Source organism: Diabrotica virgifera, chromosome 8, assembly GCF_917563875.1.
Source record: "Diabrotica virgifera virgifera chromosome 8, PGI_DIABVI_V3a".
Taxonomy (NCBI): domain Eukaryota; kingdom Metazoa; phylum Arthropoda; class Insecta; order Coleoptera; family Chrysomelidae; genus Diabrotica; species Diabrotica virgifera.
Window position 1 is genome coordinate 1,195,876 of NC_065450.1, and position 26,481 is coordinate 1,222,356.

General features: G+C 31.3%; 1 protein-coding gene across 15 annotated transcripts in view; it reads right to left on the reverse strand.

The window, feature by feature from the left end:
- The window catches only part of LOC114337883 (prominin-1), a 940,102-nt gene that overhangs the window by 713,376 nt on the left and 200,245 nt on the right, over positions 1-26,481 (reverse strand). For all 15 annotated transcript variants that reach the window (XM_050658571.1, XM_050658567.1, XM_050658566.1 and 12 more), the window contains exon 6: positions 1,197-1,384. In XM_050658571.1, coding sequence (XP_050514528.1) covers positions 1,197-1,384 — 188 coding nt within the window. The remainder of the gene's footprint in view (positions 1-1,196; positions 1,385-26,481) is intronic.

A 26,481-nucleotide genomic window follows, 5' to 3' on the forward strand; every position in this document is an offset into this window, starting at 1 on the left:
CCTCTCACACCCTCACATCCACCTAAAAACAGATCCTTCCTGGTCTATTATTGTTTTTTAAACAATATAGTTTTTAGTAATAATTTAAACAATATGACCAAACGCAATTCTTGCATTCCGTGTGGACTTATTTTTACAATAATCCTTGAAAAATGTATTATATTTTTGCAAAATTTTGGAATACGTTAAATTCGTAGAACAATTTCTTCTTCTTCTTCTTTCTTATAATATGTAGTCTTTAAAGCCTGTTTCTTCTTCAATATTAGCCTCCTAAGTTGTTTAAATTATCGCACCATCTTTTTCTTGGTCTGCCAATACTTCTTCGTCCATTTGGTGACTTATCTTGTGTTATTCGTACTATCCCATCCTCTGCCATTCTACTAATATGTTTGTTCCAATCCTGTTTCCGTTTTGTCACGCATCCATTTATGTCTTCTACATTGCATTATATTCTTATGTTTTCGCTTCTCTCCCTATCCAACAGACTTTTCCCTGATATTCGTCGAGGTATTTTCACCTCTGTTATTTCTAGTAGTCGTCTCGTTTTAGATGTGTCAGGTGTCAGGTCTTGTCTCCGCTTTGTATGTCAATATGTGTAGGTCTAATTGCTACTATATATATTCTTGCTTTTGTGTCTTGTCTTAGGTGTTTGTTCTTCCAGAGTGTGCCATTAAGAGATCCCGCCACTTTACTTGTTTTTAAGCTTTGTTGTCGTACTTCTTCTTCAACATCTCCGTAACTAGTTATATACTCCCAGATACCTAAACCTTACTTCCTGCTTTATGATTTTTCCATCAATTTCGATTTTACATCGTAGTGGGTATTTAGATGTTTTCATGCATTTGTTTTTTTCTGCTGATATTATCATATTGTATTTTTTGGCTGTTGTGCAATTTTGACATTTATTTTCAATACAAATTTCAGTCCTATAAGCAGGAATATAACAGTTTAGAATTTCCCATTGAGTTTCATATGGCCCGTTTGAATATTCGACCCACCCGGTATAATACTCGACTTAATATTAGATAAAACAATATTTACGACTGTGAAATCTGTAGCTAAAGTAGTGCCCATTCTTTATCAATCATCCAGTGTACCAAAACTTTAAAGATTTACGTACCACTAAACATAGAAAAATATGTTTAAATTCTGAATTTTTACTCTTAAATTGCAAGTAATACGGTACTAAATTTTACCCTCCATATCTTCTCTGATGTCTTCGATGGCAATGTCCGTCGAAGAGGTCACGACAAAGGAAATTTGCATGTGAGTGTTGCGAAAGAAGGTGTTGATATCCTCATAAACGATGTTTGTCGATAGCGGAGACTTCGACGTTGATCTGGAAATTTGTTCATTTGCTGCCAAAATCACGGCAATTGCAAGACTGAAAAGAAAATAAAGACTTTAGTTGTCAGTTATATAAAACGGGATTTTTTAACAAAACAGAGACAATACGGTTTTAGATTACAATGAAACCAGAGTAGATTTAATTCGGTATGTTTTGATTTATATCGTACAGAACGTATATCAATTTATTGCAACGCATAATTAATTGTGGCCTTGAAACAACACCCTGTATATGGAAATTTTTAAAATCCGTTTGCACATTTGAAAAGTGTCTAAAAAATTGAGTTTAATGGTTCGCTTCAATTTTTTAGCAACACAATTCATGACTTGAATTTTGAAGTTATGTCGAAATTTTTAAGAACTTTGAGAACTCGTAACAAAAATTTCGATATAATTTTAAAAGTAATGTCATTATTATCTACGCATAAAATTGAAGCAGGTCATTAAACTTAGTTTTCGTGCTCTCTTTACATGTACCTACAAACGTATTTCGAAAATTTCAATATTCATGATCACAATTACTTTAAATTTTTTTGTTAATCCGGACTTGGATTTTTCTTGTGATTAGTAAGTGAGTCGTTCCAATATAGCAAATAATTACTGCTTATTTTGATATTGAATATTTACTCAGTAACTTAAATAATTTATTATTAAAATTGCTTTACAAACCTGCTTTTTAATTTCAGAGTTCTTAAAAATTTCAATATGTTTAATTTCAAAATTAAATTTATTAAATTTTCTGCGCAAAGAATTAAAGCGAACCTAAGAGTTCAGATTTTTGTGCTAATTTTAAATGTGTATTTTGATTTTTTGAAACTTTAAATATACAGGGTGTTGTTTCAAGGTCCCAATCACTTTATGTTTTTTTTTGTTAAACCGTATCCGGATTTTTCTTGCGATTACTAAATGGGTCCTTCGAATGTAGTAAATAAGTATTGATTATTTTTAAAACGAGTATTTGTTTATTAACTTTAATAAGTAATTCATTATTAAAAGTTAACATTACCTGCTTTTTAAAATTAAAGTCATTAAATTTTCTGGCGAAAAAATTGAAGTCGACCTTTAAACTTAGTATTATGTGCTCTTTTCAAATATGCAACCAGATTTTAAAAATTTCATTATACAGGGTGTTTCAAGGTCAAAATGAATTTATCACTTTTTTAATCCGGACCTGGATTTTTCTTGTGATTACTAGTTGGGTGGTTTGATTTCTAAATCAAACACAATCACATGTGTACCAAGTATCAAAAAATATGCAGGGTGGTTCTAAATTTATGGGTCGAGAAATAAATGGGCAAAATCGATAAAACACCCTTGAAACTCAGTTATAAAATCGGTGAGGCAATAAATGTGGTATATCTACAGTCCGTCCAATTGAATTAGAAAACAAATCAAATGAAGTATTAATAAGAGTAAATGATTGGATGAATAAAGTAAAATTAACAATATCAGATTTAGTCCAGAGAAATAAGATTTTTCTCGTGACACATCCCCCTCCAGGCCGAAACCAAATTTTTTGAGTAGTATGAACATCTATATTATTAACCTATATGTTTCCTGCAGCCGATTTTGATGATATACATAGTTATAAACAAATGAAGATCAAAAAACGGTAATTTATCGCTTTTTTCGTCTATTACCAAAAAGTTAAGCATTTTAAACAAATTTGAGAGTAAGAATCTTATAAATCGTATAAAAAACTTCAATATGGCGTTCGCTGAATATGTCCATCCTTATTGGTTGCTTAGAAAATTGCAAAATAAATAATAAATTTTGAGTTTTTTAAATATTTATAACTTAGGTAAAAATCAACTTAGAATCTCCTTATTATATGGAATGCCGAGACTTCTTGTACTTAAATTATATTTTAAATTTCAAAGGAATTGGTCAAATAGTTTAAAAGTTATTTAATTTGTTTATTCCAAATTCATTTTTTTTGCAACACTGTAAGTCAGAAAATTATGAGGTTATAATAATACTTCTGACAGTTTATGAAAGATGAACATTTATACTATTACCCTAATTAAAAATAAATGACAAAAAATAATTTTAAACAGTGTAAAATTATTTTGCAAAACATGTCGATTTTTTGCTTACTTATAAACAATTAGAATAACTTTTTAACCGTTACCCGTAGAAAAATTATTTTTTCATATTTAGAAAGAATGAATTTTTATACATATTTAGAAAGAAAAACAACTCTCCTAGGTCAATTAGGGACAAAGTTAGCCCCCCCAATTTTTTAATTCACATGTTTTTGCAAAATTATTTTGCAATATTTAGAATTATTTTCTGTAATTTTTTTTAAATTAAGTTAATACTGTAAATTTTCTTCTTTCATAAATTATCCAAAATATTACTGCAACTTCATCATTTTCTGACTTACAGTGTTGCAAAAAAATTAATTTTGGATAAACAAATTAAATAACTTTTAAACTATTTGACCAGTTGCTTTGAAATTTAGGGTATGATTTAAGCACCATAAGTTTCAGCATTCCGTGTAATAAAAAGGTTCTAAGTTAATTTTTACATAAGTTATGAATATTTATAAAAAATCAAAATTTAGGATTTATTTTGCAATTTTCTAAGCAATCAATAAGAATAGACATATTCAGCGAACGCCACGCCATATTGAAGGTTTTTATACGGTTTATGAGTTTATTACTCTCAAATTTGTTTAAAATGCCCAATTTTTTAGTAATAAGCGAAAAAAGCGAAAATTTACCGTTTTTTGATCTTCATTTGTTTATAACTATGTATATCATGAAAATCGGCTGCAGGAAACATATATGTTATTATTATAGATGACCATAATACTCGAAAAATTTGGTTTCGGCCTGGAGGGGTTTGTGTCACCAACATGATATTTTTTTTCCTTATTTCTCTGAACTAATTCAAAAACAACATATAGTTTAATAAAAGGAAATTTAGAAAGAGATCCAATTATAAAAATTAGAGGGAAAACAATAAAAAGAAAAAAGGAAACAAGATATTTAGGTATTATAATAGACGAACAAAAATTATTTAGAAAACACATGAGTTATGTCTGTGAAAAAGCAACAAAGATCATGCATAGCATTGCTAGTCTAGCACAGAAGGAATATAGAATTTCGTTCCGACAGATGAGAATATACCTAAGTACAATACTTGCATCAATTGTAGGGTACGGTTCAAGTGTATGGGCACATAGATTAATAAATTAAAAAAATGCAGAAAAATTAAATAGAGCTCAGAGAGGATTTCTTGTAAGAATGACGAGAGCACTTGGAACAACTGCAACTCAGGCACTCACAGTTTTAACTGGAGTAATGCCAATGCATTTAGAAACACAAAAAAGAGCATGTAATTATTGGCTAAAAAAAGAAAAATATGAAAAAATAATACAAATAATAGGATTAGATATAAGAAATAAAAGAGAATTAAAAGAAATAATACATAGAAAAAGACAAAATGAATGGGAAAATTCAACAAAATCTAGACGTTTATACAATTTTATACCAATATTAGAAAACATTCCAAATTATTTTAATCCAAAACAAGGTTTAGTACACTTTTTAACAGGACATGGACCGTACCCAACATATTTGGAAAGATTTAACTTAAAAGATGATCCATATTGTGAATGTGGAGAACTAGGTACACCAGAACATATAGTGTTACATTGTGAAAATACTGTAGAAAATGAAGAACGTAGAGAAATGAGAAGAAGATTAGAAAGAATTGAAATAAGAGATATATTACAAAATGAAGAATATTTTGGAATATTAAACAATCTAACAGAAATAATATCTAAAAGACAAAAAGAAATTTATAATAATAGAAGAAGACAAAAAATAATCCAACCCTGATGAAGTTGAGTAAGATAAAGTTAAAATAAATAAAATAAAATATAAGTTCAAAAATAGATATTCACAATTATAATAATAATAATTCAATATAAAATAAATAAATAAAAATAATAATTCCATAAATAATTCATTAAATAAAAAAAAAACTACCAACTCTCTGCTGAAAATAGAGGACTGTCTTTATAACTTAGAAGGGAGTTGATAGTACCAAAAATATTTTGTTAAATGTAATTAATAGATTATGGCAAATTATTAATTGTAAAAATAGATTTAGTAGCTTAGTAAAAAATGTAAAAATATAAAAAAAAATATCTGTAATCCCATCAGGAAAACAACGACTTGGATTAGTCACTAGAGGCCAGGTCATATGTATGAACAATAAATAAATAAATAAATCAATAAGTCCGTCCAATATAAAGTTTGTTTAGCAGAAAATGGTTGACTTCAGTTAGTGCGGTCGTAAATATTATTAGGTTTGTTCGTAGAACGATCAGCAACCGTTGCCAACCGTCAGACGCAAGCGCGTTCGTAGTCTACGAACTCAAACTGTTAACTGCTCAGCGCTAACTGTTAACTGCGCATGCGTCTGATGGTTGGCAACGGTTGCTGATCGATTGGATCGTACTACGAACAAACCTATTAAATTTATCTGACTTGGCCCATTGTTAAGACCGGTCCGGAGCGATGAGCGAACGGGTTAGACAGAGTTGGTCTTGACAATTAACACTGACTAGACGGTACTCCTATAATAAAGCAAAGGATCCACAAAATTTTTACCTGAAATATGCAAACGAAACATATTTAAATTTTACCTGAAACCGGGCTTTTTATACTATTATCTGTTAACCCAGGATGTTTTAATTGAAGTCAACCATTTACTGCTAAACTAACTTTACATACCGTTGCACGTCATTATCTACGTCAGAGATCTAAGTTGACATTGTTGCCCAATTACAAAAAATTCGTGAATTAATTTTAAATCAAATAATATCACATAATTTTCGCGAAATGGATGATACAACAAAGGAAATTAATATTCAATATAAATAAATAAAAACATTAGAAATAGAAAACAAGAATTGAGTTATAATCTTATGAAATATGTCATTTTCTCATGTGTTGTACACTGTACTTTTTGGTTTTGTCAAGAGTTCAAACTTGAAAAGTAAATAATTTAGGTAATTTTAGGTATATTACATGCATAAATTGAAATAAAATACATATACATGTAGGTATTTCTAACACTCTTAAAATTTACATACATATTTTTTACAATTCTAATTAACAGTTATATTTGAACAGTTTTGAAAGATGATTCCTGGTAGGTTTTACTATAACACATTTATTTGACAACATTAATTGTGTTTGTATTGTGCATGTTACCATGGAAACGGCGATCACAGTATGAAAGACTGTAGGAGAACCCGTGAGAAAAAATATTTCTCACTGCAAGGGCCGACTTTTCTCACTGCATGAGGAATTGTTCGTTTGAATGTATGTAAGTAGTGAGAGAAGTTGCATATTGTATAGCATCCATAGAAAAATATTATTTATAGCAAAGAATAAAAAAAATCTGAAGTATCAATACTGCAACTGTCAAATAAATATTACCAATTTATGCCAAAATGTCACTTTTGTTCGATCGCCGCTAGATTGTAATCCGAACAAGTGGGCTTTATACAATCTCTTAATATTCCACGTAAAAATTAAATGAAACAAGTCAGGGTATATTTCTTATTTACATTAAGGTGGTATGACACAATGTTAAAATTCATATACTCTTTAGGTACAGTTAGCGTCACTATTTCAAAACCAATCTTCAACATATGAGTATGTACGTGAAGTGTAAACTTTCTATTTTAATAGTATCTAGGTAAAATTTTCAAAGAAAGCAGTAAATTTTTTATAACTGTACTTATAGGAAACAATGTCATAACTTACTTGGTAACCTGCTCTAAAAATTGGTTTTTATGTAATAATTGTTGAACTTAGGTACAAAATAACTACCATAAATGATTAACTATGCAAAAAGCTTTATTTTAAGCAAACGTTCATTATCCAGAGTGCCATAATTTTTAAATTAACTGTACCTAAAGGTAAACATTATAGTTAAAAGCTGCAATCTAGGGATTTTGTTGATAAAACCGTAACAAGTTGGCATTGTTCTAGTGATAAATTAGTTCGGCTATCACTTAATAGATGAGAAAATGAGTTCACGTGTCATTTAGTAGATGGCAGCAGTGATGTATTAAATGGCGACAGATGCGCGTTTGCCGGATTTTAAAAAAATCTGCAAAACATTGAAAACAAGTTTTGTAGCGATAAAAATACGAATCACGAGGTATTGTTTAGAAAAGTGGCCCCTCCCCCTCCCAGTTAACATTTTGTACCTTGTTTGAGTTTCAATCATGATTGTAACCAACTCTGTGGCTCAGTGGTAAGAGCGCCTACTTTTGGTCCTAAAGGTCGTGAGTTCGAATCTCACCTTAGTGGAGAATTTTTCATTTATTAAAAATTAATAAACGAAAATAGTTTCTATCCTTGTGGGATCGGTACTAACCGGAGGGACCGCCATAGACATATTAAGGGTAGACAAGGCATACTGCGCAAAAAAGCGTAGCGCGGAAGTAGTCGATCAGTGGTCTATCTATCTCTTTTAACCAAGCGATCCTGCGCATGTGACAGATAAAGATGGCTAGACCACTCAATCCTTAATATTGGCGTTACACCTCGATGCACAGAGCGGCCCATAACTTGCCTAATCTACTAGGTAATATATCTATAGGGACCGCAGACGTTCGGATACAATTAGCGTCTCTTTTCAAAGACAATGACGTCGCCTTTTCTAAGTAACAAGACATTTACTCAACACACACACTACACATTACATAAGGTACCCGATTGCATACATTCACTGTAGGTACGTACCATGCCATTGGCCATAAGTTGTCGAGGCACCAAGTAAAAAAAAACATGATTGTAAAACGTCACAGTGAACGCAGACGTTCGGATACAATTAGCGTCTCTTTGTAAAGAAAATGACGTCGACTTTTCAAAGTAACAAGACATTTACTTAACACACAACCTAAACACTACACTGGGTACCTGATTGCAAAATTAACTGTACTATGCTAATGGTCATTAATTGTCGAGGCATATAAGCTAATACAAAAAAAATTATAGTATGTACATATATAGTTAAGCTCTCCAGGCCTTGAAGGCCCATGGCTTGGTTTACTACTCCTTTCCAATCTCTCCAATTTGGTGCTTTATTTTTCCAATTTTGTGTTTTAAAGTTTTTCTGTCCCTTTCAACATCTTTCTTCCATCTGGTTTTCGGTCTACCTTTCTTCTTCTTTCCTCCTATTCCTCCCATCCTCCCGTTAGTATTTTTTCGGGAAGTCTCGTGTTTGCATTATTTAAATATGTCCCAACCATCTCAGTCTCACAAGACTAATAAAAAATTATAGACAAAACAATATTGTGTAATCATCAATTAATTAATGTCAGTACCTACATTTAAATATTTTCGTAAGTGAAAAAAATTATTGAAATTGAGTGGAGTAATACATTCGTACTTGCCCGCAGTGTCGATGAAATTCAGCAACTTATGGACAGGGTACAAAGAGCGAGTGAAGAAAGAGGACTTCTTCTTCTTCTTGTAGTGTATATCCGTTTCGGATGTTGGCGACCATCATGGCAATCTGTACTTTGCACACTGCTGCTCTAAAAAGATTTGTAGTTGTTGTGTTGAACCACGTACGTAGATTTTTCAGCCAGGAAATCCTTCGCCTTCCTGGTCCTCGCTTTACTTCTACTTTTCCCTGCAAGATTAGTTGCAGCAGTCCATATCTTTCACTGTTCCTCATGATGTAACTGAGGTATTCGATTTTGGCTGCTTTTATTTTGATTAACAGCTCTTTTTCTTTTTGCATTCTCAGGAAAATGGCCTCAGCAAAAAACATAAATAAAACAAAATGGCGCTGGTGAGCAAAACTCAAAATCCTGCCAGACAATTGAAAATAAAAAACCAGTTAATTCAACATGTAGACTTATGTGTATACCTTGGAACAGTCGTTAACTCGAAATGGGATCAAACGACCGAAATACGATCTAGAACTGAAAAGGCCAGAGATTTAACAACTTGAGAAATAAATTCACCAAATTCGACATATCTATCTCACTAAAAATACGGCTGCCAAAATGCTATATATTTCCAGTCTTGCTGTATGGAGCAGAGGCCTGGACAATAACGGAGACTGAAGAAGCTAGAAGAATTCGAAATGTGGGTGTACCGACGTATCCTCAAAATATCCTGAACGACTAACACCCAACGTAGAGGTACTGCGGGAAAACAAACAGAAATCTCTTTTACAATTAAGAAACGGAAACCTGAATACCCCGATCATAATATTATGAAACTTAATAAATATCGTTTACTGCAACTGATAATACAGTGTAAAATAGAGAGCAAACTCGGATCCGGAAAAATAATTAGAAATGAGATACATATTCTTTTTCTTCGTACGCTGCTTATCCGTTCCGGATGCTGGCGATCAGCATGGCTGTCCTAACTTTGCTTGCTGCTATTTAGAATAGTCTGTTTGTCGATGTACTAAACCAGTTTCTCATATTTTGAAGACAAGATATTCTTCTTCTCCCTGGTCCTCTCTTTCCATTCCCTGAGAATGATTGGCATTAATCTCTGTTCATTCGTCATAACAAGGCCAAGATGTTCTAGTTTGCGCTCTTTGATGGTGTTAATAATCTTGCAGTCCTTGCCCATTCTACGTAGGACCTCAACATTAGTCACATGATCCATCTACAAAATTCTTAAAATGCGCCTGTAACACCACATCTCGAATGCCTTGAGTTTTCTTAAAGAAGCTTCGGGAAGTGTCCAGGCCTCTACTCCGTATAATAATGTAGAAAATGCATAGGATCTGACGATAGAGATTTTGGTACAAGTGATAAACCGTGACTTCTGAAAAGAGACTTCATCATTATGAACGATGATGTCGCTTTTCCTATGCGTTGTTTTATTTCACTAGAGTGGTCTCATGGACTGTTTATGTTGGTACCAAGGTATCTGTAGCTGTCCACCCTGTCAATTGGTTGTTGGTTAACCAAAAGTTGTGTATTTACTATTTCGCGCTTACTGACTATAGTTTTTGTATGGTATACCATTACTTTGTCTTTTTTTTATTGAAATTGGGTTCATGTTCACTACTTCTATCTTATATGCGCGACATTATTCTTTGCAAAACATCTAGGCTATGTGCAAAAACTACTGCGTCGTCGGCATATCTAATGTGTTGTTTAGATCTATCATCTACTCCCGTTTCCTTCAAGATGGTTGTGAACTGATCATGTTTTACTCTATCTAATGCCTTTTTGTAGTCGATAAAACAAATATGTATATAGGTAAGTCACAGTTGACATCTCTGCATATAAGCACTTGGACAGTGAATAGAGCCTCTCGGGTGCCTAAGGGCAAGGCATTGCGGAATCTAATCTGTGTCCATAATACTTGTTCTTCAAATTTTATAATATATCCTGCTGTATATCGCTTTTAAAAATGTTTTAAGTAAGTGGCTCATTAGGCTAATTATTATTCTGTCCTCGCATGTTGAAATGGGAAAGAAAATGTAAGTGTGAAATTTTCAGAGGAAAAAATTTCCCTGTTGACATTCGATATGAAAAAAATTGTTATTTTAGGAACGCTGTTTTTCAATTGACTTACGTATTTTACATTTCTTAGAAATACTATTCTTATAAATTATAACTCGATCTTCATTCTCTTGATAATTAACATAATCCCATTTATGGTCATTTAGATAGGTACTTACTGAGCAGGTAAAGAAAGTAAAGAATCACGAAGTAATGAAATATTTATAAATGAATGAACGTTTAGTATATATATTAATGAGAATTTACCCCTATTATATCAGCTCCTACATTATCAGAATAGCAGGTAAAGAAAGGATTAAGAGCTGTCGTCATTAAATACAAAGTACGATCGAGACCGAAATGTGTCGAACGTAAGTTCCAATGCGTGGCATCAATGCTGTCGTTCAGAAAATTAAATAAGAAAGTGAAAATATATGTACGTGCTGCCATCTATTCAAAGAATTGTTAATTAGTTAGTTTATTTATATGTCACACAAATTGACCGTGGCGTTTAAATACCCCCTTAATAGGAATCTTCCAATATTATTTATATTGTAATACAATATGTCTAGTGGCTGTAATTCCAGTGAACTCAGCTAAACGATTCTAAAAAGAAACAAACCTTCGACTTAAATATATGGTGTTGGTATCTTGACGTCACGTGCGGATGACGTGCAACGGTATGTATATGGTAGAACCGCATCAGTGACCTCTATTTACCATTCAAGTATTTCCGTTTCTTAATGAAACACCCTGTATAAGTATAGGTACGTTCAAAAATAGTTAAAATAACGCAAGAAGTATCCGGCACACATTATTTTTTACCGTAGCTGTAAAAAGACTGCCCGATTTCGCAAACTACAACAAGAGCAGCGCTTTGAACACTCGGTTATTTACTTTGCTTTGCGAGAATTCGATTCTGATCACAGAGTCCTTTTTTCACACACACGTTTGTTGGATGTCTAAAGGTAACATGTTAGCTCGCCTTTTTAAAAAGGAGGCATCATCCGCTGTGTAAAAAGGAAATACTGTTTTTCTTAAATATTTTTAAAAATGAACAGTTTTAATAAATATTGGTCAAAGAAACTTGAAAGGAAGTACAAACTTAAAATGGTATACCTTTATTACAAAATTTAAATTATTTATGTATTATACACACCGTTCTTAGGCGTCAACGCCCTTCGGTAGGGATCTATGGGGGAGTATCACCGAGACGCAAGCCTTTATCCCTTGCCGTACTGCTCCCTCATAGGTCGATCAGATGCCCGCATATTCCAGTCTAAACGCCAGATTCATATTTAGGATTTTATACTGGCGCGTCAGCCTTTTTTGTTTTTCCGATGGCCTGGGCTGGGCTTGAACTCACATACCTCAAGGCGAAGTGAAGTGCGGGTCAGCCGCTAGTCGCACTGAGCTATCCGATCTAAAAGGATTAAAAATTTCAGAAGGTTTTTGGTTTTATCAGACCCTCATCAGTGAAAATATCTTCAAGTTATATATCTTATCATCGAAAAGGTGCTGAAATCTTTAATCCTTTTGGATAATTTAAATGTTATAATAAAAATATTTACGCCAGTCAAGAGGTTTCCACCCCTTCTAGGGGGAGGGGAAGGGGAATTTTTTAATTAAAATAAACACGGAAGTGGCTAGAAAACCTGATTTTTAATCAAAAACTGTTCTATATATTTTTTTAACTCAATAGTTTTTGAGTTATTCGTGATTGAAAATTGTCTCTTTTCATTGAAACAAACAGCTTTTCGAACGGTTTTTTGGGAATACTTAAAAACTGTGCATCTATAAAAAAAACTATATTAAAAAATTTTTGTAGCTTATTAATTAACAAAGAGACTCGTTTCTTCCAAAATCTTCTAGTTATAATACAAAAAGAGATATTATGGTAGGTGAAAAGGGTTTTTTTTGTGCATGCAAAATACGGTGTATTCAACTTGAAACATCTGGAGAAACGGAGGATTTTAGGTATATAATGCTACCAATACCTTTTGTAGTGCTTAAAAAGACCTTTAAAATGAGCAATACTAAATGTCGATTACATTCAAACTAAGCGAGATATGCTGCAACAAAATTGATGACTTATGTATTTTAAGAAAAAATGGGAAGTTTATTTTAACTCCTCATCTATCAGAATTTAAATGAAAAGTTTTCCCTATATAATACCTTTTATTAAAATATTATTTATATGTTCCAAAAGTTGGACGGATTTAAAATGAATGGTTTTTGAAAAAAAAAATAAGATCAAATTATAGAGCGCATTTTTAAATTTTCTTAAAAATCTTCCTTTTCCTCCATGTAACTCAAAAATGATAAGAGATACAGTAATGAAAAACAAAAACAAAATTTTTATCTAAAAAAATCCTACATTTTGTACGGTATCTTATTTCCTATATCTTTTTCGATTTACGTGGAGAAAAAGGAAGATTGTTAAGAAAATTTTAAAATGCGCACTAAAATTTTTGATCTTATTTTTTTTAAACCATTTATTTTAAATCCGTCCAACTTTTTTAACATAGAAAGAGCACTATAATAAAACGTATTGTAGAATAAAAACGATGCATTGAAGCTCTGGTGGATGACGGGTTAAATATATTTCTCATTTTTTCTTTAAATTTCTTTGGTCATAAATTTATTTTGAAGCATATCTTGCGCAGTTTAAACCTAATCGACATATAAGATTGTTCATTTTAAAGCTCTTTTCAAGCAATACAAAAGGAATGCTAGCATTGTGCACCTAAAATCGACCGTTTCTCTGTTATTTCAAGTTGAACACACCGATTTGAGCATGCATCAAGAAAACAAATTCTTTTCACCTACCATATCTCTTTTTGTATTATTATAACTAAAAGAACGAGTCTCTTTGTTTCTCTATAAGATACAAAAATGTTTTTTATAGTTTTTTTAGTTAGATGCACAGTTCTTAAGGTATTCGCAAAAAACCGTCCGAAAAGGTGTTGTTTTAATGAAAATAGCCAATTTTCAACCACGAATATATCAACAAGTGTTAATTTTTCAAAAAAAAAATTATATAACAGTTTTTGCTTAGAATTAGGTTCTCTAGCCATTTCCTTGATTGTTTTAACCAAACAATTTTCCACCCCTGAGAAGGGGCGGGAACCGCCCCCAAGACAAAAGCGCACAACGGCATAGGGTAGACTTTGTTTGTTGAGCTACTAACTGCTTACTGTGAAATTATCAAGTAAATAATCGATCTAGTAGGACGGAATTCGGAGCAAAATACCCTCATTGCTGCCCTAATTCCAGAAGTTTTTACTACATTGTAAGGTTTTTAAACTATCGTCAACACCGGATCAATGGGATTTTCCCTTTTATTTATTTAAATGTTAGTGTATCTATCATAAATTTTTTCAGACATACTTATTAAGTATTGTATAGTTGCAATACCCGAAATAGTCTCTGGACTAAATCGAATATGCACCGAATGTTACAAAATTTGGACAATCAGACAACTTTTTACGCCGTAATTTTACTAAATGGCAAATTGCTGCAAATTTTACTAAAAAAATTCAGGCATTGGTGGGTTAATAAATTTATAACCTCTACACGCGCTCTGATAAAAGCAATTTATTTGCATATCTCAATCGGTTTTAAAGCAATAAATAAATCGTCAGTTTGTAAGAAAAATTTCAACACCCCTTATCCCGGAAACGAAGCATTTGCGGACATCCATTTATAAAGCAAACTGTCATTGTTCTTTCGTGCAAAATTGCCCCTTAAAGTTTGCCATACTAATTTAAAAATACTATGTATTGATGAAAAACGTAGCTAGTGGAGTACTTAACTTTTCTATTATTACATGAAGAGTACAGGGGAAAAACAAGGAATGTCACATTTTATACATATTGAGATAAACACCAATAAATGTTTAATTCTTATATTATCTAAAAACTACTTAGGACATTTTTAGCAGAATTCTTGCAATTATTAGTCAATACTCTTAATATAATATTAATCTATATTAAGTTATTAATTTAATAATGCACCAAAAAACTGCTAACATTGCTTATTTTTGTCCAATGGCGTGCGGACAATCCTGGTCCTTCGCCTGGATACAAATTTTTAAAAATAGACTATTTTTCTGGTTATTGTTCTGAATCGATAGTCTAGTCGATAGTACTCAGTTTTTGCTACCATCTGGCGAGAAAAACCAAAATTCATGAAAAAGTGATATTGCTTGTTTTTCCCCTGTACTCTTCAAATATAAGTAAATAAAGAAAAATAACAAAATGTTAAGAAAACATAGGGCTATAGTTGGGTTTTAATTTCAGTATTTTATAAATGCTAGAATATTCCACAGGGTGACGCGAACTTTGAGAACAAATCACAGTTTGATTGTTACACCTGGTACACACTGACAATTTACCTTTCGAACAACAATATTATTGGGCTACTACGAACTCCCCCACGCTACCTAGATTTTAATGGGTTCAGTTTTATAGTAGGACTAAAAGCGACTACGAACTGCCCCATGCTACCTAGGTACTTACATAATATTTTTGTGAACATATATAGTTTTTATTTTACTTTATTGTACTCAAAAAGAACCCAATTCCCAAAGCATGAGCGAAAATTTTAAATGATTAAATAATGAAACTATAACAATATAATCAAATCAAGTTTATTTATAAATCTACATTAACTTATATACAATAACAAAAACTACAGTTAAACAATAACAATGCTTAATTCTAATGTCTCATTAGTGATTAAAATAAGTAAGAGTGAACACTATATTTTCGATTTTAAAAGTTAGCTGCATAATAATTGCAAACTCACTTAATGAAGTCTAATTTAGTAATGTTTTGATTAACGTAATATTCATTTAGCTTATTTTTAGCTGCATAATATTTGCAAACTCACTTAATGAAGTCTAATTTAGTAATGTTAACGTAATATTCATTTAGCTTATTTTCAATAAAATCAACTTTTCTTTTTGCCGTTTTATCAAGTTTTTTTTTTCGAATCTATGTGCAGTTTTCACAGATACTTCTGCTTTAAAATTTAACGAAATGTCTGTAAATTTGAATATGTCAGGATGTGATTTATAAAAACATTCGTTAAATTTCGAGTGAAATGATTCACATGCTTTTGTAGTTAATATAAGAGATGATGAATCTGAAGCCCACATGTGATCTGGAAATGTTGAATCTTTCGTTAAATATATAATTAATTATCAACTAGGTAATCACAAAATTGCAAAACTCTGTCATCTTCTAGCATAATTTTAAAAATACATCAGAAAAAAGTCACCAACATCATAAGGAATGCCGAAAACAATTTTAATTTTTTTCCAATAATAGTTTGATTTTTATATTCCGAGGACAAACCTAAATTTTGAATTTTTCGGTACCAATTTTGTGTTAAATGAAATTTCCAACAAAAAATAATAATGTCGGACCACACTAACTTGCCTGCATTTTGAATTGCTATTTCAAAATCAGAAATTATTCACTTCGGTTTGAAATTTAAATTCAAATCTGTACATATTGTTAGTAATGTATCAAAAGTACTTTTGTACGATTGCTGTGATTTATTTGGTAACAAACAAAATACTAGAGGAACATAAAAACCATTTTTGTAGCCATATATAGTAAACATCTAACAAAAATATTTAGAACAGTATTGAAAAGTTCCATCAACATACAAAGAATCTACATTACACAAAATGTAAAGATTTGCGTAACAACTAAAAATTGCGAAATTATTTTTCGTAGATAATATAAAGTTTTCACCTGTATTTGTTTTAAAATTTAAGTTCACTAACACTTGTAGAACTTCTTCCTGTGACTTGGGCAATGATGGTGTGGATTTTCGTCTTGCAGCATAGATATTTCTTCGAACGCAAGAAATGTCTTTCGTCGTCAGCGGTAAATTGCTAAAATTTTCCTTCCTCAATTCCTTATGGACAATCTTTAAAGGTCTTTCACATATTTATATCTTCTACAGCGTTCCTCTTTGTAGAATTATCAATAATTTGCCGGTCAACGTGGATATCTGGAGCATGATTTTTCTTTAGCGATGCTTTTTTCAAGAATAATGTAATTTTCATCACCTTCCCTTGTGTACACTTTTTGTTGATACCCTTTGATTCATCGAAATCTAACTTTTTCATCTTTGGAGACATGGGCCTTTGAACATTCATATTTATTAATTATTAATAAAAGTTTTCCCATTTGAGTAAACATAGTAGTTGTATTCGCCATTTAAAAGTTAAACACTAACGGACAAAACTATACTGTAATACTTGCAACTGAAGTGAATAACTGAAAATATTTATATTCTTACTTTCAACTATAATCAAATTTGGAATTTACGATCATTAAGACTTAATCCCCAACTTTCTCGGCGATGGGACTGCAGGTACTTGGGATTAATGGGCCCAGGTAGTTCGTGGGGCAGTTAGATAACGCCGATACTTTTACAGTGGTATTGATAAAGAATAAAGCTATAACATAGTAAAAAATCACTTATATCGGACAACGGGTTTAAGAAATTCGAGACATGAAAAATGACCAATTTTTAAGTTGGTGCATTAATTTATTGTGCAAATAATTTAGTGCAATTTTTAAGTTGGTGCTTAAAAAATACGTGTTTACGACTTTGTCTTGGATGTATACAAAGCACACCAACACATATTTTAGAAATCGAAGCAGCAGAGCCTCCTTTGAATCTTAGACGGCAATTTTTGTGTGATGTTTTTATATCAAAACTCCTAGCACAGAAAATATCTGAGAAAATACAAAACCTCAATTCAAAAATAGATAGTCCCTTCTGGCGAAGTAAAATTCATCCCAAAGTAATAAGCAGTTATCAGCTATTAATCCAATTTAATAGCGAGGTTTACAGAAATGACATCCTTCCCTTTTATAATTGTGATTATAACGTATTAGAACTACAAATTCCATATTATTATCTTAATATTGAACCACATGTTAATCAATTTGACATAAATACGTTTGTTGAGCAAAAAATTCTGAAAAGATTGCCGCAGTCCGAATGTATTTATACAGATGGATCCAAATTCGCTGAGTCTTACTGGATGCGCCTTTTACCATTCAAATGAAAATCTATCCAAAAAATTTAAACTTTCAAATCAAATGTCTAGTTATACTGCTGAGCTCATCGCAAATCTTCAAGCTTTGAGGTATATTAATATCCATCACAAGAATAAGTTCATTATATTAACATATAGCAAAAGTTCGGTAGACACAATAGTACAAACTAAATTATCAAGCACTTCATCAGTAGTAATTATAAAAATTTTAGAAACAATCCAGTTACTTACGAATACAGGTAAACAAATTTCTTTGGTTTGGATTAAGGCTCATTATGGAATTAACGGAAATGAAATAGTGGATAGACTTGCCAAGGATGCTACTACAACAGGGGAAACGATAGAAGAACCATTAATGCCAGTCACTGATCTACGACAATGGTTTAAGAAAAAACAAATGGAGCAGTGGCAACGGGAATATGATATCTCTCTTAAAGGTATACGATTTCATGATATCCAACCAAAAATTTATAGAAAACCGTGGTTTAACGACATTACAAATCGGCACTTCATTAAAACCTTAAATAGAGCAAGGAACAAACATGGTTTATATCCAGTTCACAAAAATAAACTAGGGTTGGCCACTTCTCAAAACTACACTTGCGGGGAGTTGGGTACATTAGAGCATGTGATTTTTGATTGCGCACACTTCCAGATGCTGAATCAACAGTTATATAAGAATCTACAAACAGTAGGAGTTACTCTCCCCACCAATTTAAATTCCATTTTATGTACACGAAATATAAATGTGTATAAAATTGTTTATAACCACTTAAAAAATATGAAAATTGATATTTAAAAAAAAATATATAAAAAAAAATTCAAAAAATAAATATAAAAAAAAATCAGAAAAAATATATATAAAAACAAGCTGAAAATGCGAGCATTGTCATAACGAAAACTTTGTATATTTACGTATTTTAATTCATAATATGGAAAATTTCTATTATGAAAAGTAGTTTAGAATTAATAGTTATGTTTTAATGTGCCATTATATCATTCTAATTTAAATGTTATGAACTATAAAGGTAGTTTACTCTTGATCGAAATTCATATTTTTTATATACCTCGTATAAAAGTAATACAATTTTATACAAGGTGTCCCAAAAGTAGTGGAACGGTCGAATATTTCGCGAACTAAATATTGGATCAAAAAACTGAAAAATACTTGTTCAATCATTTTCAAAAATATATCCAATGACACCAAACACCAACCTCCACTACACCCCCTAGAGGTGGGGTGGGGAGTAACTTTAAAATCTCAAATGGAAACCCCTAGATTTTCTTGCAGATTTGGATTCGTTACGTAAAAGTAAGCAACTTTTATTCAAGACATTTTTTTGAACTGTGGATAGATGGCGCTATAATTGGGAAAAACGATTTATCCTGATACCATGGATAAATTATAGAAACGGTTTAATATCTCGAGAAATACACTTCCAAATAAAAAACCAAACAAATTTTTTTAATACTTTTCGAAAACCTATCGAATAGCACTAAACATGACCCTCCAACCCACCCACTGGAGGTGGGGTGGGGGGTAACTTTAAAATATTAAATAGCAACCCTTACTTTTTATTACAGATTCGGATTTGTCATGAAAAACTAAGCAACATTTATTCGAAACATTTTTTAGAATTGTTGATAGATGGCGCTTTTATTGGAAAAATACGATTTATTAGCGCCATCTATCAGCATTTTTAAAAAATATTTCGAATAAATGTTGCTTACTTTTTCATGCAATTCATGCAATGAATTCGAATCTGCAATTAAAAGTGGTGGTTGCTATTTAAGATTTTAAAGTTACATCCCTACCCCACCTCCAGGGGGTGGGTTGGAGGGTCATGTTTAGTGTTTATCGATAGGTTTTCGAAAAATATTAAAAACCTGTTTTTTGGTTTCTTATTTGGAAGTGTATTTCTCGAGATATTAGACCGTTTCTATAATTTATCCATGGTATCAGGATAAATCGTTTTTCCCAATTATAGCGCCATCTATCCACAGTTCGAAAAAATGTCTTGGATAAAAGTTGCTTACTTTTACGTAACAAATCCAAATCTGCCAAGAAAAACTAGGGGTTTCCATTTAAGACTTTAAAGTAACCCCCCCCCCCCCCGTTCAGGGGGTGTAGTGGGAGTTGGTGTCTGGTGTCATTGGATAGATTTTTGAAAATGATTGAAACACGTATTTTTCAGTTTTTCCATCCGATGTTTAGTTCGCGAAATATTCGACCGTTCCACTACTTTTGGGACACTATATATATGATGGTTGCATCATAAATCTTAGAACATGAAGAGCTTTTTATGAAGAATAACTTTTATTTGTCAAATTAAAAATAAAAGAGTTATAAATGAAAATGTTCTTGGTATCCATAATTTGAGAAAAATCTTCAAATATTTTTTTTCATTAGAAGGATGCATACATGTACACAGACACAATACTGACTAGTGATTTTAGTCAATAATTTTGCCAATTCGACAAAAAAATCATTTCTAAATAGTTAATAATTATTAGATACTAAATAATTAGTAATTTTGCCAATTTCGGCAAAATTCTCAAAAAACAACAAAATTACCTTCTACAACCACTAGCCAGTTGTGTCACGTTGTGTTGAGTTTAGCGAACGACTAGAAATGGAACAGTCCATTTATCATAAAGGGGAGGCCGTATTTATAATACTGGTATAAACCTTTTTAAAACTGTTAATAAAGTATCGTTTTTAAATATTATACTCAAATTGTATTTTTGAACATCTTATTTATTTTATATAATAATTAAATTCACTATCAAATGGGCCTTGTTATACAAAAAGCAACCAACCCACATTTTTGAGGAAAACAAGGTAATGTCACATATCGATTTAAAAATATGTATTCTACATTGTGTAAAAAGCAACCAAGCCATTCTAAATATTAAACCATGAAAAATACTACTCCAAATTATTTCTGTTTAATAATAGTTCACTTAAGATTTCGCATAAGACAACCAACCCTCTTGGATTGTTTGTGTGTATCACTGGACTGAACATATTATTACATTGCACTGTCGAAAAGTACCAGCCAAGTGGGTTGATATTGTTATGCCGATTACGGTTCCTGGAATGTTGCATATTTTTGTTTTTACGTGTAGGTACTGACCAATATTACTTCGTGCTTAAATATTAAAATATTTGTTGTGTTATATCTATTATATTATGAAGAAATCTTTGAATCTTTAATGCGAAAAATATGTTTAAATCAAGAACTGTTAAAATAATTAAAGCGGCTCGGGAAATTTCAGAAAATGGTAAGTTTTAGGATTAAGGCTATGTTTATCTTACTTTTTAAATATTATGGTTTGTTGTTTTGACTGATTATCGCATATTTTTTATTTGTATTGATATTATGTTTAATAGTAGAAATTCTACTGTATGGTATTACTGAGTTGACTGAAACTATTCGGTTTTATTCATGGATTTTGTGGGTTGGTTGGATTTTGCAGATTGCATTTTATTAGATATATTTCCAACAGCAAAAAGAAACCAACCCTCAATATGGCTATTTTTTTTTGTAAAAAATTATTAGGATAATTTTGATACTACTATGATAAAATTGCTCTAAAATTAAACTATTGATTAGTGAAGTTATCGTTTAAAGAAATACGACGGAAAATTAAATATTTAGAAAAACATAAAAAGTTAATTTTCTCTTAATTTACAAATTGAGGGTTGGTTGCTTTTTGTTTAACATGGCCCAAATGTCATTGATGTTTTATTAATACTTAATTTAAAATTTAGTTTGACATTCACGAAGTGTCAAACTCAAATGTAAACAACCTATGCTTGGCAAATCGAGATTTAAAAAAAAAGTAGCCTACTTCCTAATCAACCATTTGAGCTGACATTTAGTGCGTCGGTAGGAGATAACCGGATTGTGACGTCACATTTTAGATTTTGAGGTCGATTATCTCGAAGACGGTTAGAGATATCGAAATGCCGTTTTCAGATTTGGATTCAGGAGACAAAACTACATAAGAATCCATCGATACATCTGTTCTATGTATTGCAGGAGCGGCGACGCAATAACACACAGACTTTTGCAAATTTATAAACGAAAAGTTTTCGTTGAAAAGAAAAAAAAATAATAAAAAAAAAGAAATTAATATTAAAAAACAATAAAAAGACAAAATAAAAAAAGCAAAAAAAAAGCAAAAAAAATCACAAAGAAGGCCTAAACCTCCGAGAGGTTGAATCGGGTTTAGGTCTTAGCGCTGAAAAAAAAAATATTTTAATATCAATTAGTGGTTTAGTATAAATATTTAGTAAGAGTGTTTAAAATATTAGTATGTATTTTTATTGTAATGTATGTAATATATGTTTGTAATTATTAAAATATAATGTATATCAGTTAAAATTAGGAAATTGTGTCTATGAAAATAAAAAAAAATGAGCTGGCCAATTGGTTCAAACCAAGGTCATAAATCTAAATACACACACACAACCCGATTCGATGCCAAATTTAAGAAAAAATAGCCCCAATTGGACAATAAAAAATACTCTTCCAGCATGATCAAACCACACCTCACACCTCACACCTCCGCCATCGTCATGGCCAAATTGGTCGAATTTGGCTACAAACTGCTGTTCCATCCAACGTATTTTCCAGATTTGGCCTGTACGACTTCTTTTTTTTTTAGTCAAAGAAGTTTTTTAAGGGCACAGAAATTTAAGTCAAACAAAGAGTTTATCACCACTCACCGCCACGGAAGCCTGCTTAGCAGACCTCGAGAAAAGGTAATTTTCAGACTGATTAAAGAAGCTGGAGCATCGCGGGGTCAAGCGTATCCAGATAAAAGAAGAATACGTTCAGAAATAAATCGCCACTTTTCCAAAAGTTTCATTTTTATTTTGAAGGCTAAGTACTTATCGGACCGCCCTAGTATTTATACGTTTTATGCGCATAGTCTAAACATTTTAAAAATTTAATATTTTCTCCGTTGAGATCTGCAAACTAAATATTTTTTCTTTATTCGTGATGAATACCCTGCATATTTGATTTTCATTATTACTTCTTTTGTAATTAAAAACAACGCGAAATACTATTCTGTACAAAACAAAATATAGTTTAGCTATTGTTCTGAGGCCAATCCTTTATCACGTTTATGACGGGTCTAGAGGAAAATTTTACTACTGCGGTCCTAAAAGAATGTAGATTTTTATTATTATTTTACGAGGAAATGTTTTATTGAGTTAACTTTTATGCGGAAGGCGCAAACAGTATTTTGAATTTAAAACCTCTTTTTCAATACGGTTTCCTCTGAAAACAATATACGAATAATATGGTTACAATAAATCGCCTTTTTAAAAATACCACTTACGTGCTCCTAAAGTTAAATAATGTACTATTTTCTACAACCGTGTTAAAAATGCAATTTTTAGCACTCCATAGGAGCGTTAAAAATGCTACTTTAAAGCACTAGTGCTTTAAAATATTTAAGGCACTGCAGTTAAAAGTGAATTCTCAAATTGTGAGACGTCAAAATATTTATATTTCATTTATTAACATTAATAAATAGTACAGCTTGCGCAATGTGAAAAAAGTGGTTTGTTTAAAAGGTTTTTTTAAAGATAAATGTAAACTGTATTATTGCATATTTAACACGTTTGTAGAAAAAAACTATTAAAATTTGTTAGAATATACAACAATAAAAGTAAGATGCCATTCTATAGTTGTTATGATTTACGTATTGACAGTATAGGCAGTTTTGATGTAATAGCAAAGAAAATATAAAAATGGAATATCAGTCAAGTTCAAGTAAAAGTTTTTTTAGATACTGTCCTGTAACTGGGAATGAATAAATTATAATTGTTAATATATAAGACTTTTGTAGAAAAAATATTGTATGATATACGTGTTAAAAAGTACAGTTTTAAGGCACTCATGTGAACTTTCACATTAGGGATGGCAGTTTTTGACAAAAACACCGGTTTTCGGTTATACCGGTTTTTTTACCTACAGTTTAACCTGGCGGTTATAACCGGTCAAAAAAACCGGTTATTCCAAAAACCGGTGTTAGGTTTTTTTAGTCATAGCCAATACTAAATAATTTACATTTACATTGCGCATTAGTTTGCGATATTACATTCGAATCGATATCAGACCATATCAGTATAGAAATGAGTCATCAGTGTTGTAAAATCGGTTGCAGTCAGCTTAAAGTTTCAGCACGGATATGAAAAATTTTCCCATTTTTTCTTTAAATTCAGTATTTTTTCCACTTATCCGTTTTTTTACCGGTTATTACTTTAACCGGTTTTAAAAAGAAAAACCGGTTATAACCGGGACAAAAAAACAACTGGAAAACCCGATTATTGCAAAGGAAAAAAACCGGTTTTAGGTTATTACCGGTAGGTTTTTCCCATCCCTATTTCACATGCGTGCCTTAAACGTGTACTTTTAACACATATCATAAATAACTATTTATTTAAAAAACCAATACAGAAGTAAAAACTTCGAGATGTATTCTGGTATAAAATCGTTTATTTAAAACTATAAAATGTCATGGATTGCAGAACGTTTTCGTTCTAAACAGAACATCTTCAGTGCCTAGAATGAAGTATTTCCACGTTAGTTTAAAGCAAAAGGTTAAAAATGTGACTGTTAAACTGAAAAATGTGGGAATACTTACATCCTGCCGAGTATTTTGAAACTAGCACACTGTAAATAGTGTTAACATCATCATATATGGTTTACATAATGTAATATGTTAAAATGTTATGACTACAAGTCGATGTTAATAGATAAAGTGGAACACATGCTAAAAGGGTGCCATGGTTCCCTGCTCGAAGATGCTAGGTACTTGCCAATTCAATGGGCACAGACCAACTGAGAAATTAGGAAGTGGATATACAATTTGACAAGGGTGACATGACATGACAAGATAAAGCCAATATTTGGTTAAAGTTTCATTTGATTTTGGGTTTTTTAATAAAATGCAAAGGTTTGTCTGCAAAAATAATTTAAATTATTTGAATAATAAAATCTACTGTAAAGTTTAAATTAGCAACTCTCTATTCCAGAATAACTTATAGATTCATTAAATTTAATGCAGATATATTACATGGTTTAAGTTGTGACGTCATCGGATGTGAAATGACGAGATGAAAGTTGAGTTTTGTTGAAACAAGGAAATACACTACATAATAAAAGATAATTAGACTTGCGTGGAAAAACAAAGCTGAACAAACCGAAAAAAACAGAATTTAAGAGTATTTTTATGTGATGAAATGTTGGTTGCCTAACAAGGCAAGCAGGCAACAGGTTGAAGGTAAACGGTAGAATATTGCGAGAAAACAGTATATATACAAAAGGTGGCTATTTATTGTGTTAAATTTATTATTATACTATTGTAATGAATAATTATGTCTGTTAAAAGTTGGAAAATAATTATTAACAAAATTAAATAACTAAAGATTACTGTTAGTGAGGTAGATATATGTGTGAAGGATATGATTGTATATAGTATTGTGAAATGAATAAAAGTATGTAATAATATAATAAAATTAAACTATGTGACATAAAGTCTAATTCATATTTATGTAGTTTTGAAAGGACTGAATGAATTGGAAGTAATGTATCTTGATAGTCTACCAACGTAGAATAGTGAATAAAATAATTAGAATGAGAGCTACCAATAAAGGTCAAATTGTGGGTTGGTGTCAGTATGTAAAGAAGAATATAAATTGAATAAATATATGAAATAGAAAAGTATGAGATTGATTTCTATTGGTGATAGTGGAGTGAACAGACTGAACTAAATGAAATATATTTAAGTCCAGAACTTTATGAACGTATGTGATGGCAACTGAAATCAAACAAATGAAAAATGTGAAAAAATTATTTTAAATTGGGATAAATGGATATTGGAAGTTGCCTGATATAAATGGAAATGAAAAGATAGATGAAAAAAGAAGAATAGTGAATGCATTAAAACTTAAATGTTATAGTCTGAAAGAAGTTTGACTGAATGGGTCGTAATGGATGTAGGTGTGCAGTATCCTATTCTTAAGTAAAGTCTAAGAATCTAAAAAGAAAGAAGTGACAGAATGTTACTAAGTAAGGAAAGTGATATATATGACAGACCAGAGTGATTGGATGTATGGTGTTTTTTATTATTGTAAACGGAGATGAGAGAAAATGAGTAAGTAATATAACAGGCAACAGGATAAGTGAGTGTGAAGAACATTCCAAAGAGACAATAAACCAGACCGATTTAAGGATTAATAATAATAAGAGCCATTTAAATAAATTATGAAAGAAATGGTGAGATGAGATATAGAGGACCTGAAAAAAGAGACAGAGACACAAGGTCAAACCAGAAATGACTAGGAGTGGAGAAAAATATGAAGGATAGGAAAATAGAAGAATCAAAACTGTGTTAGGGATGGGATAGTGGGGGAGGCAGTAATGAAGTTGAAAAGAAATTGCAAGTTGAGATATGATGTGTTAATGGGTGATTAGTATGGAAAGAGAAGATTGTTAGAAACTAGTGG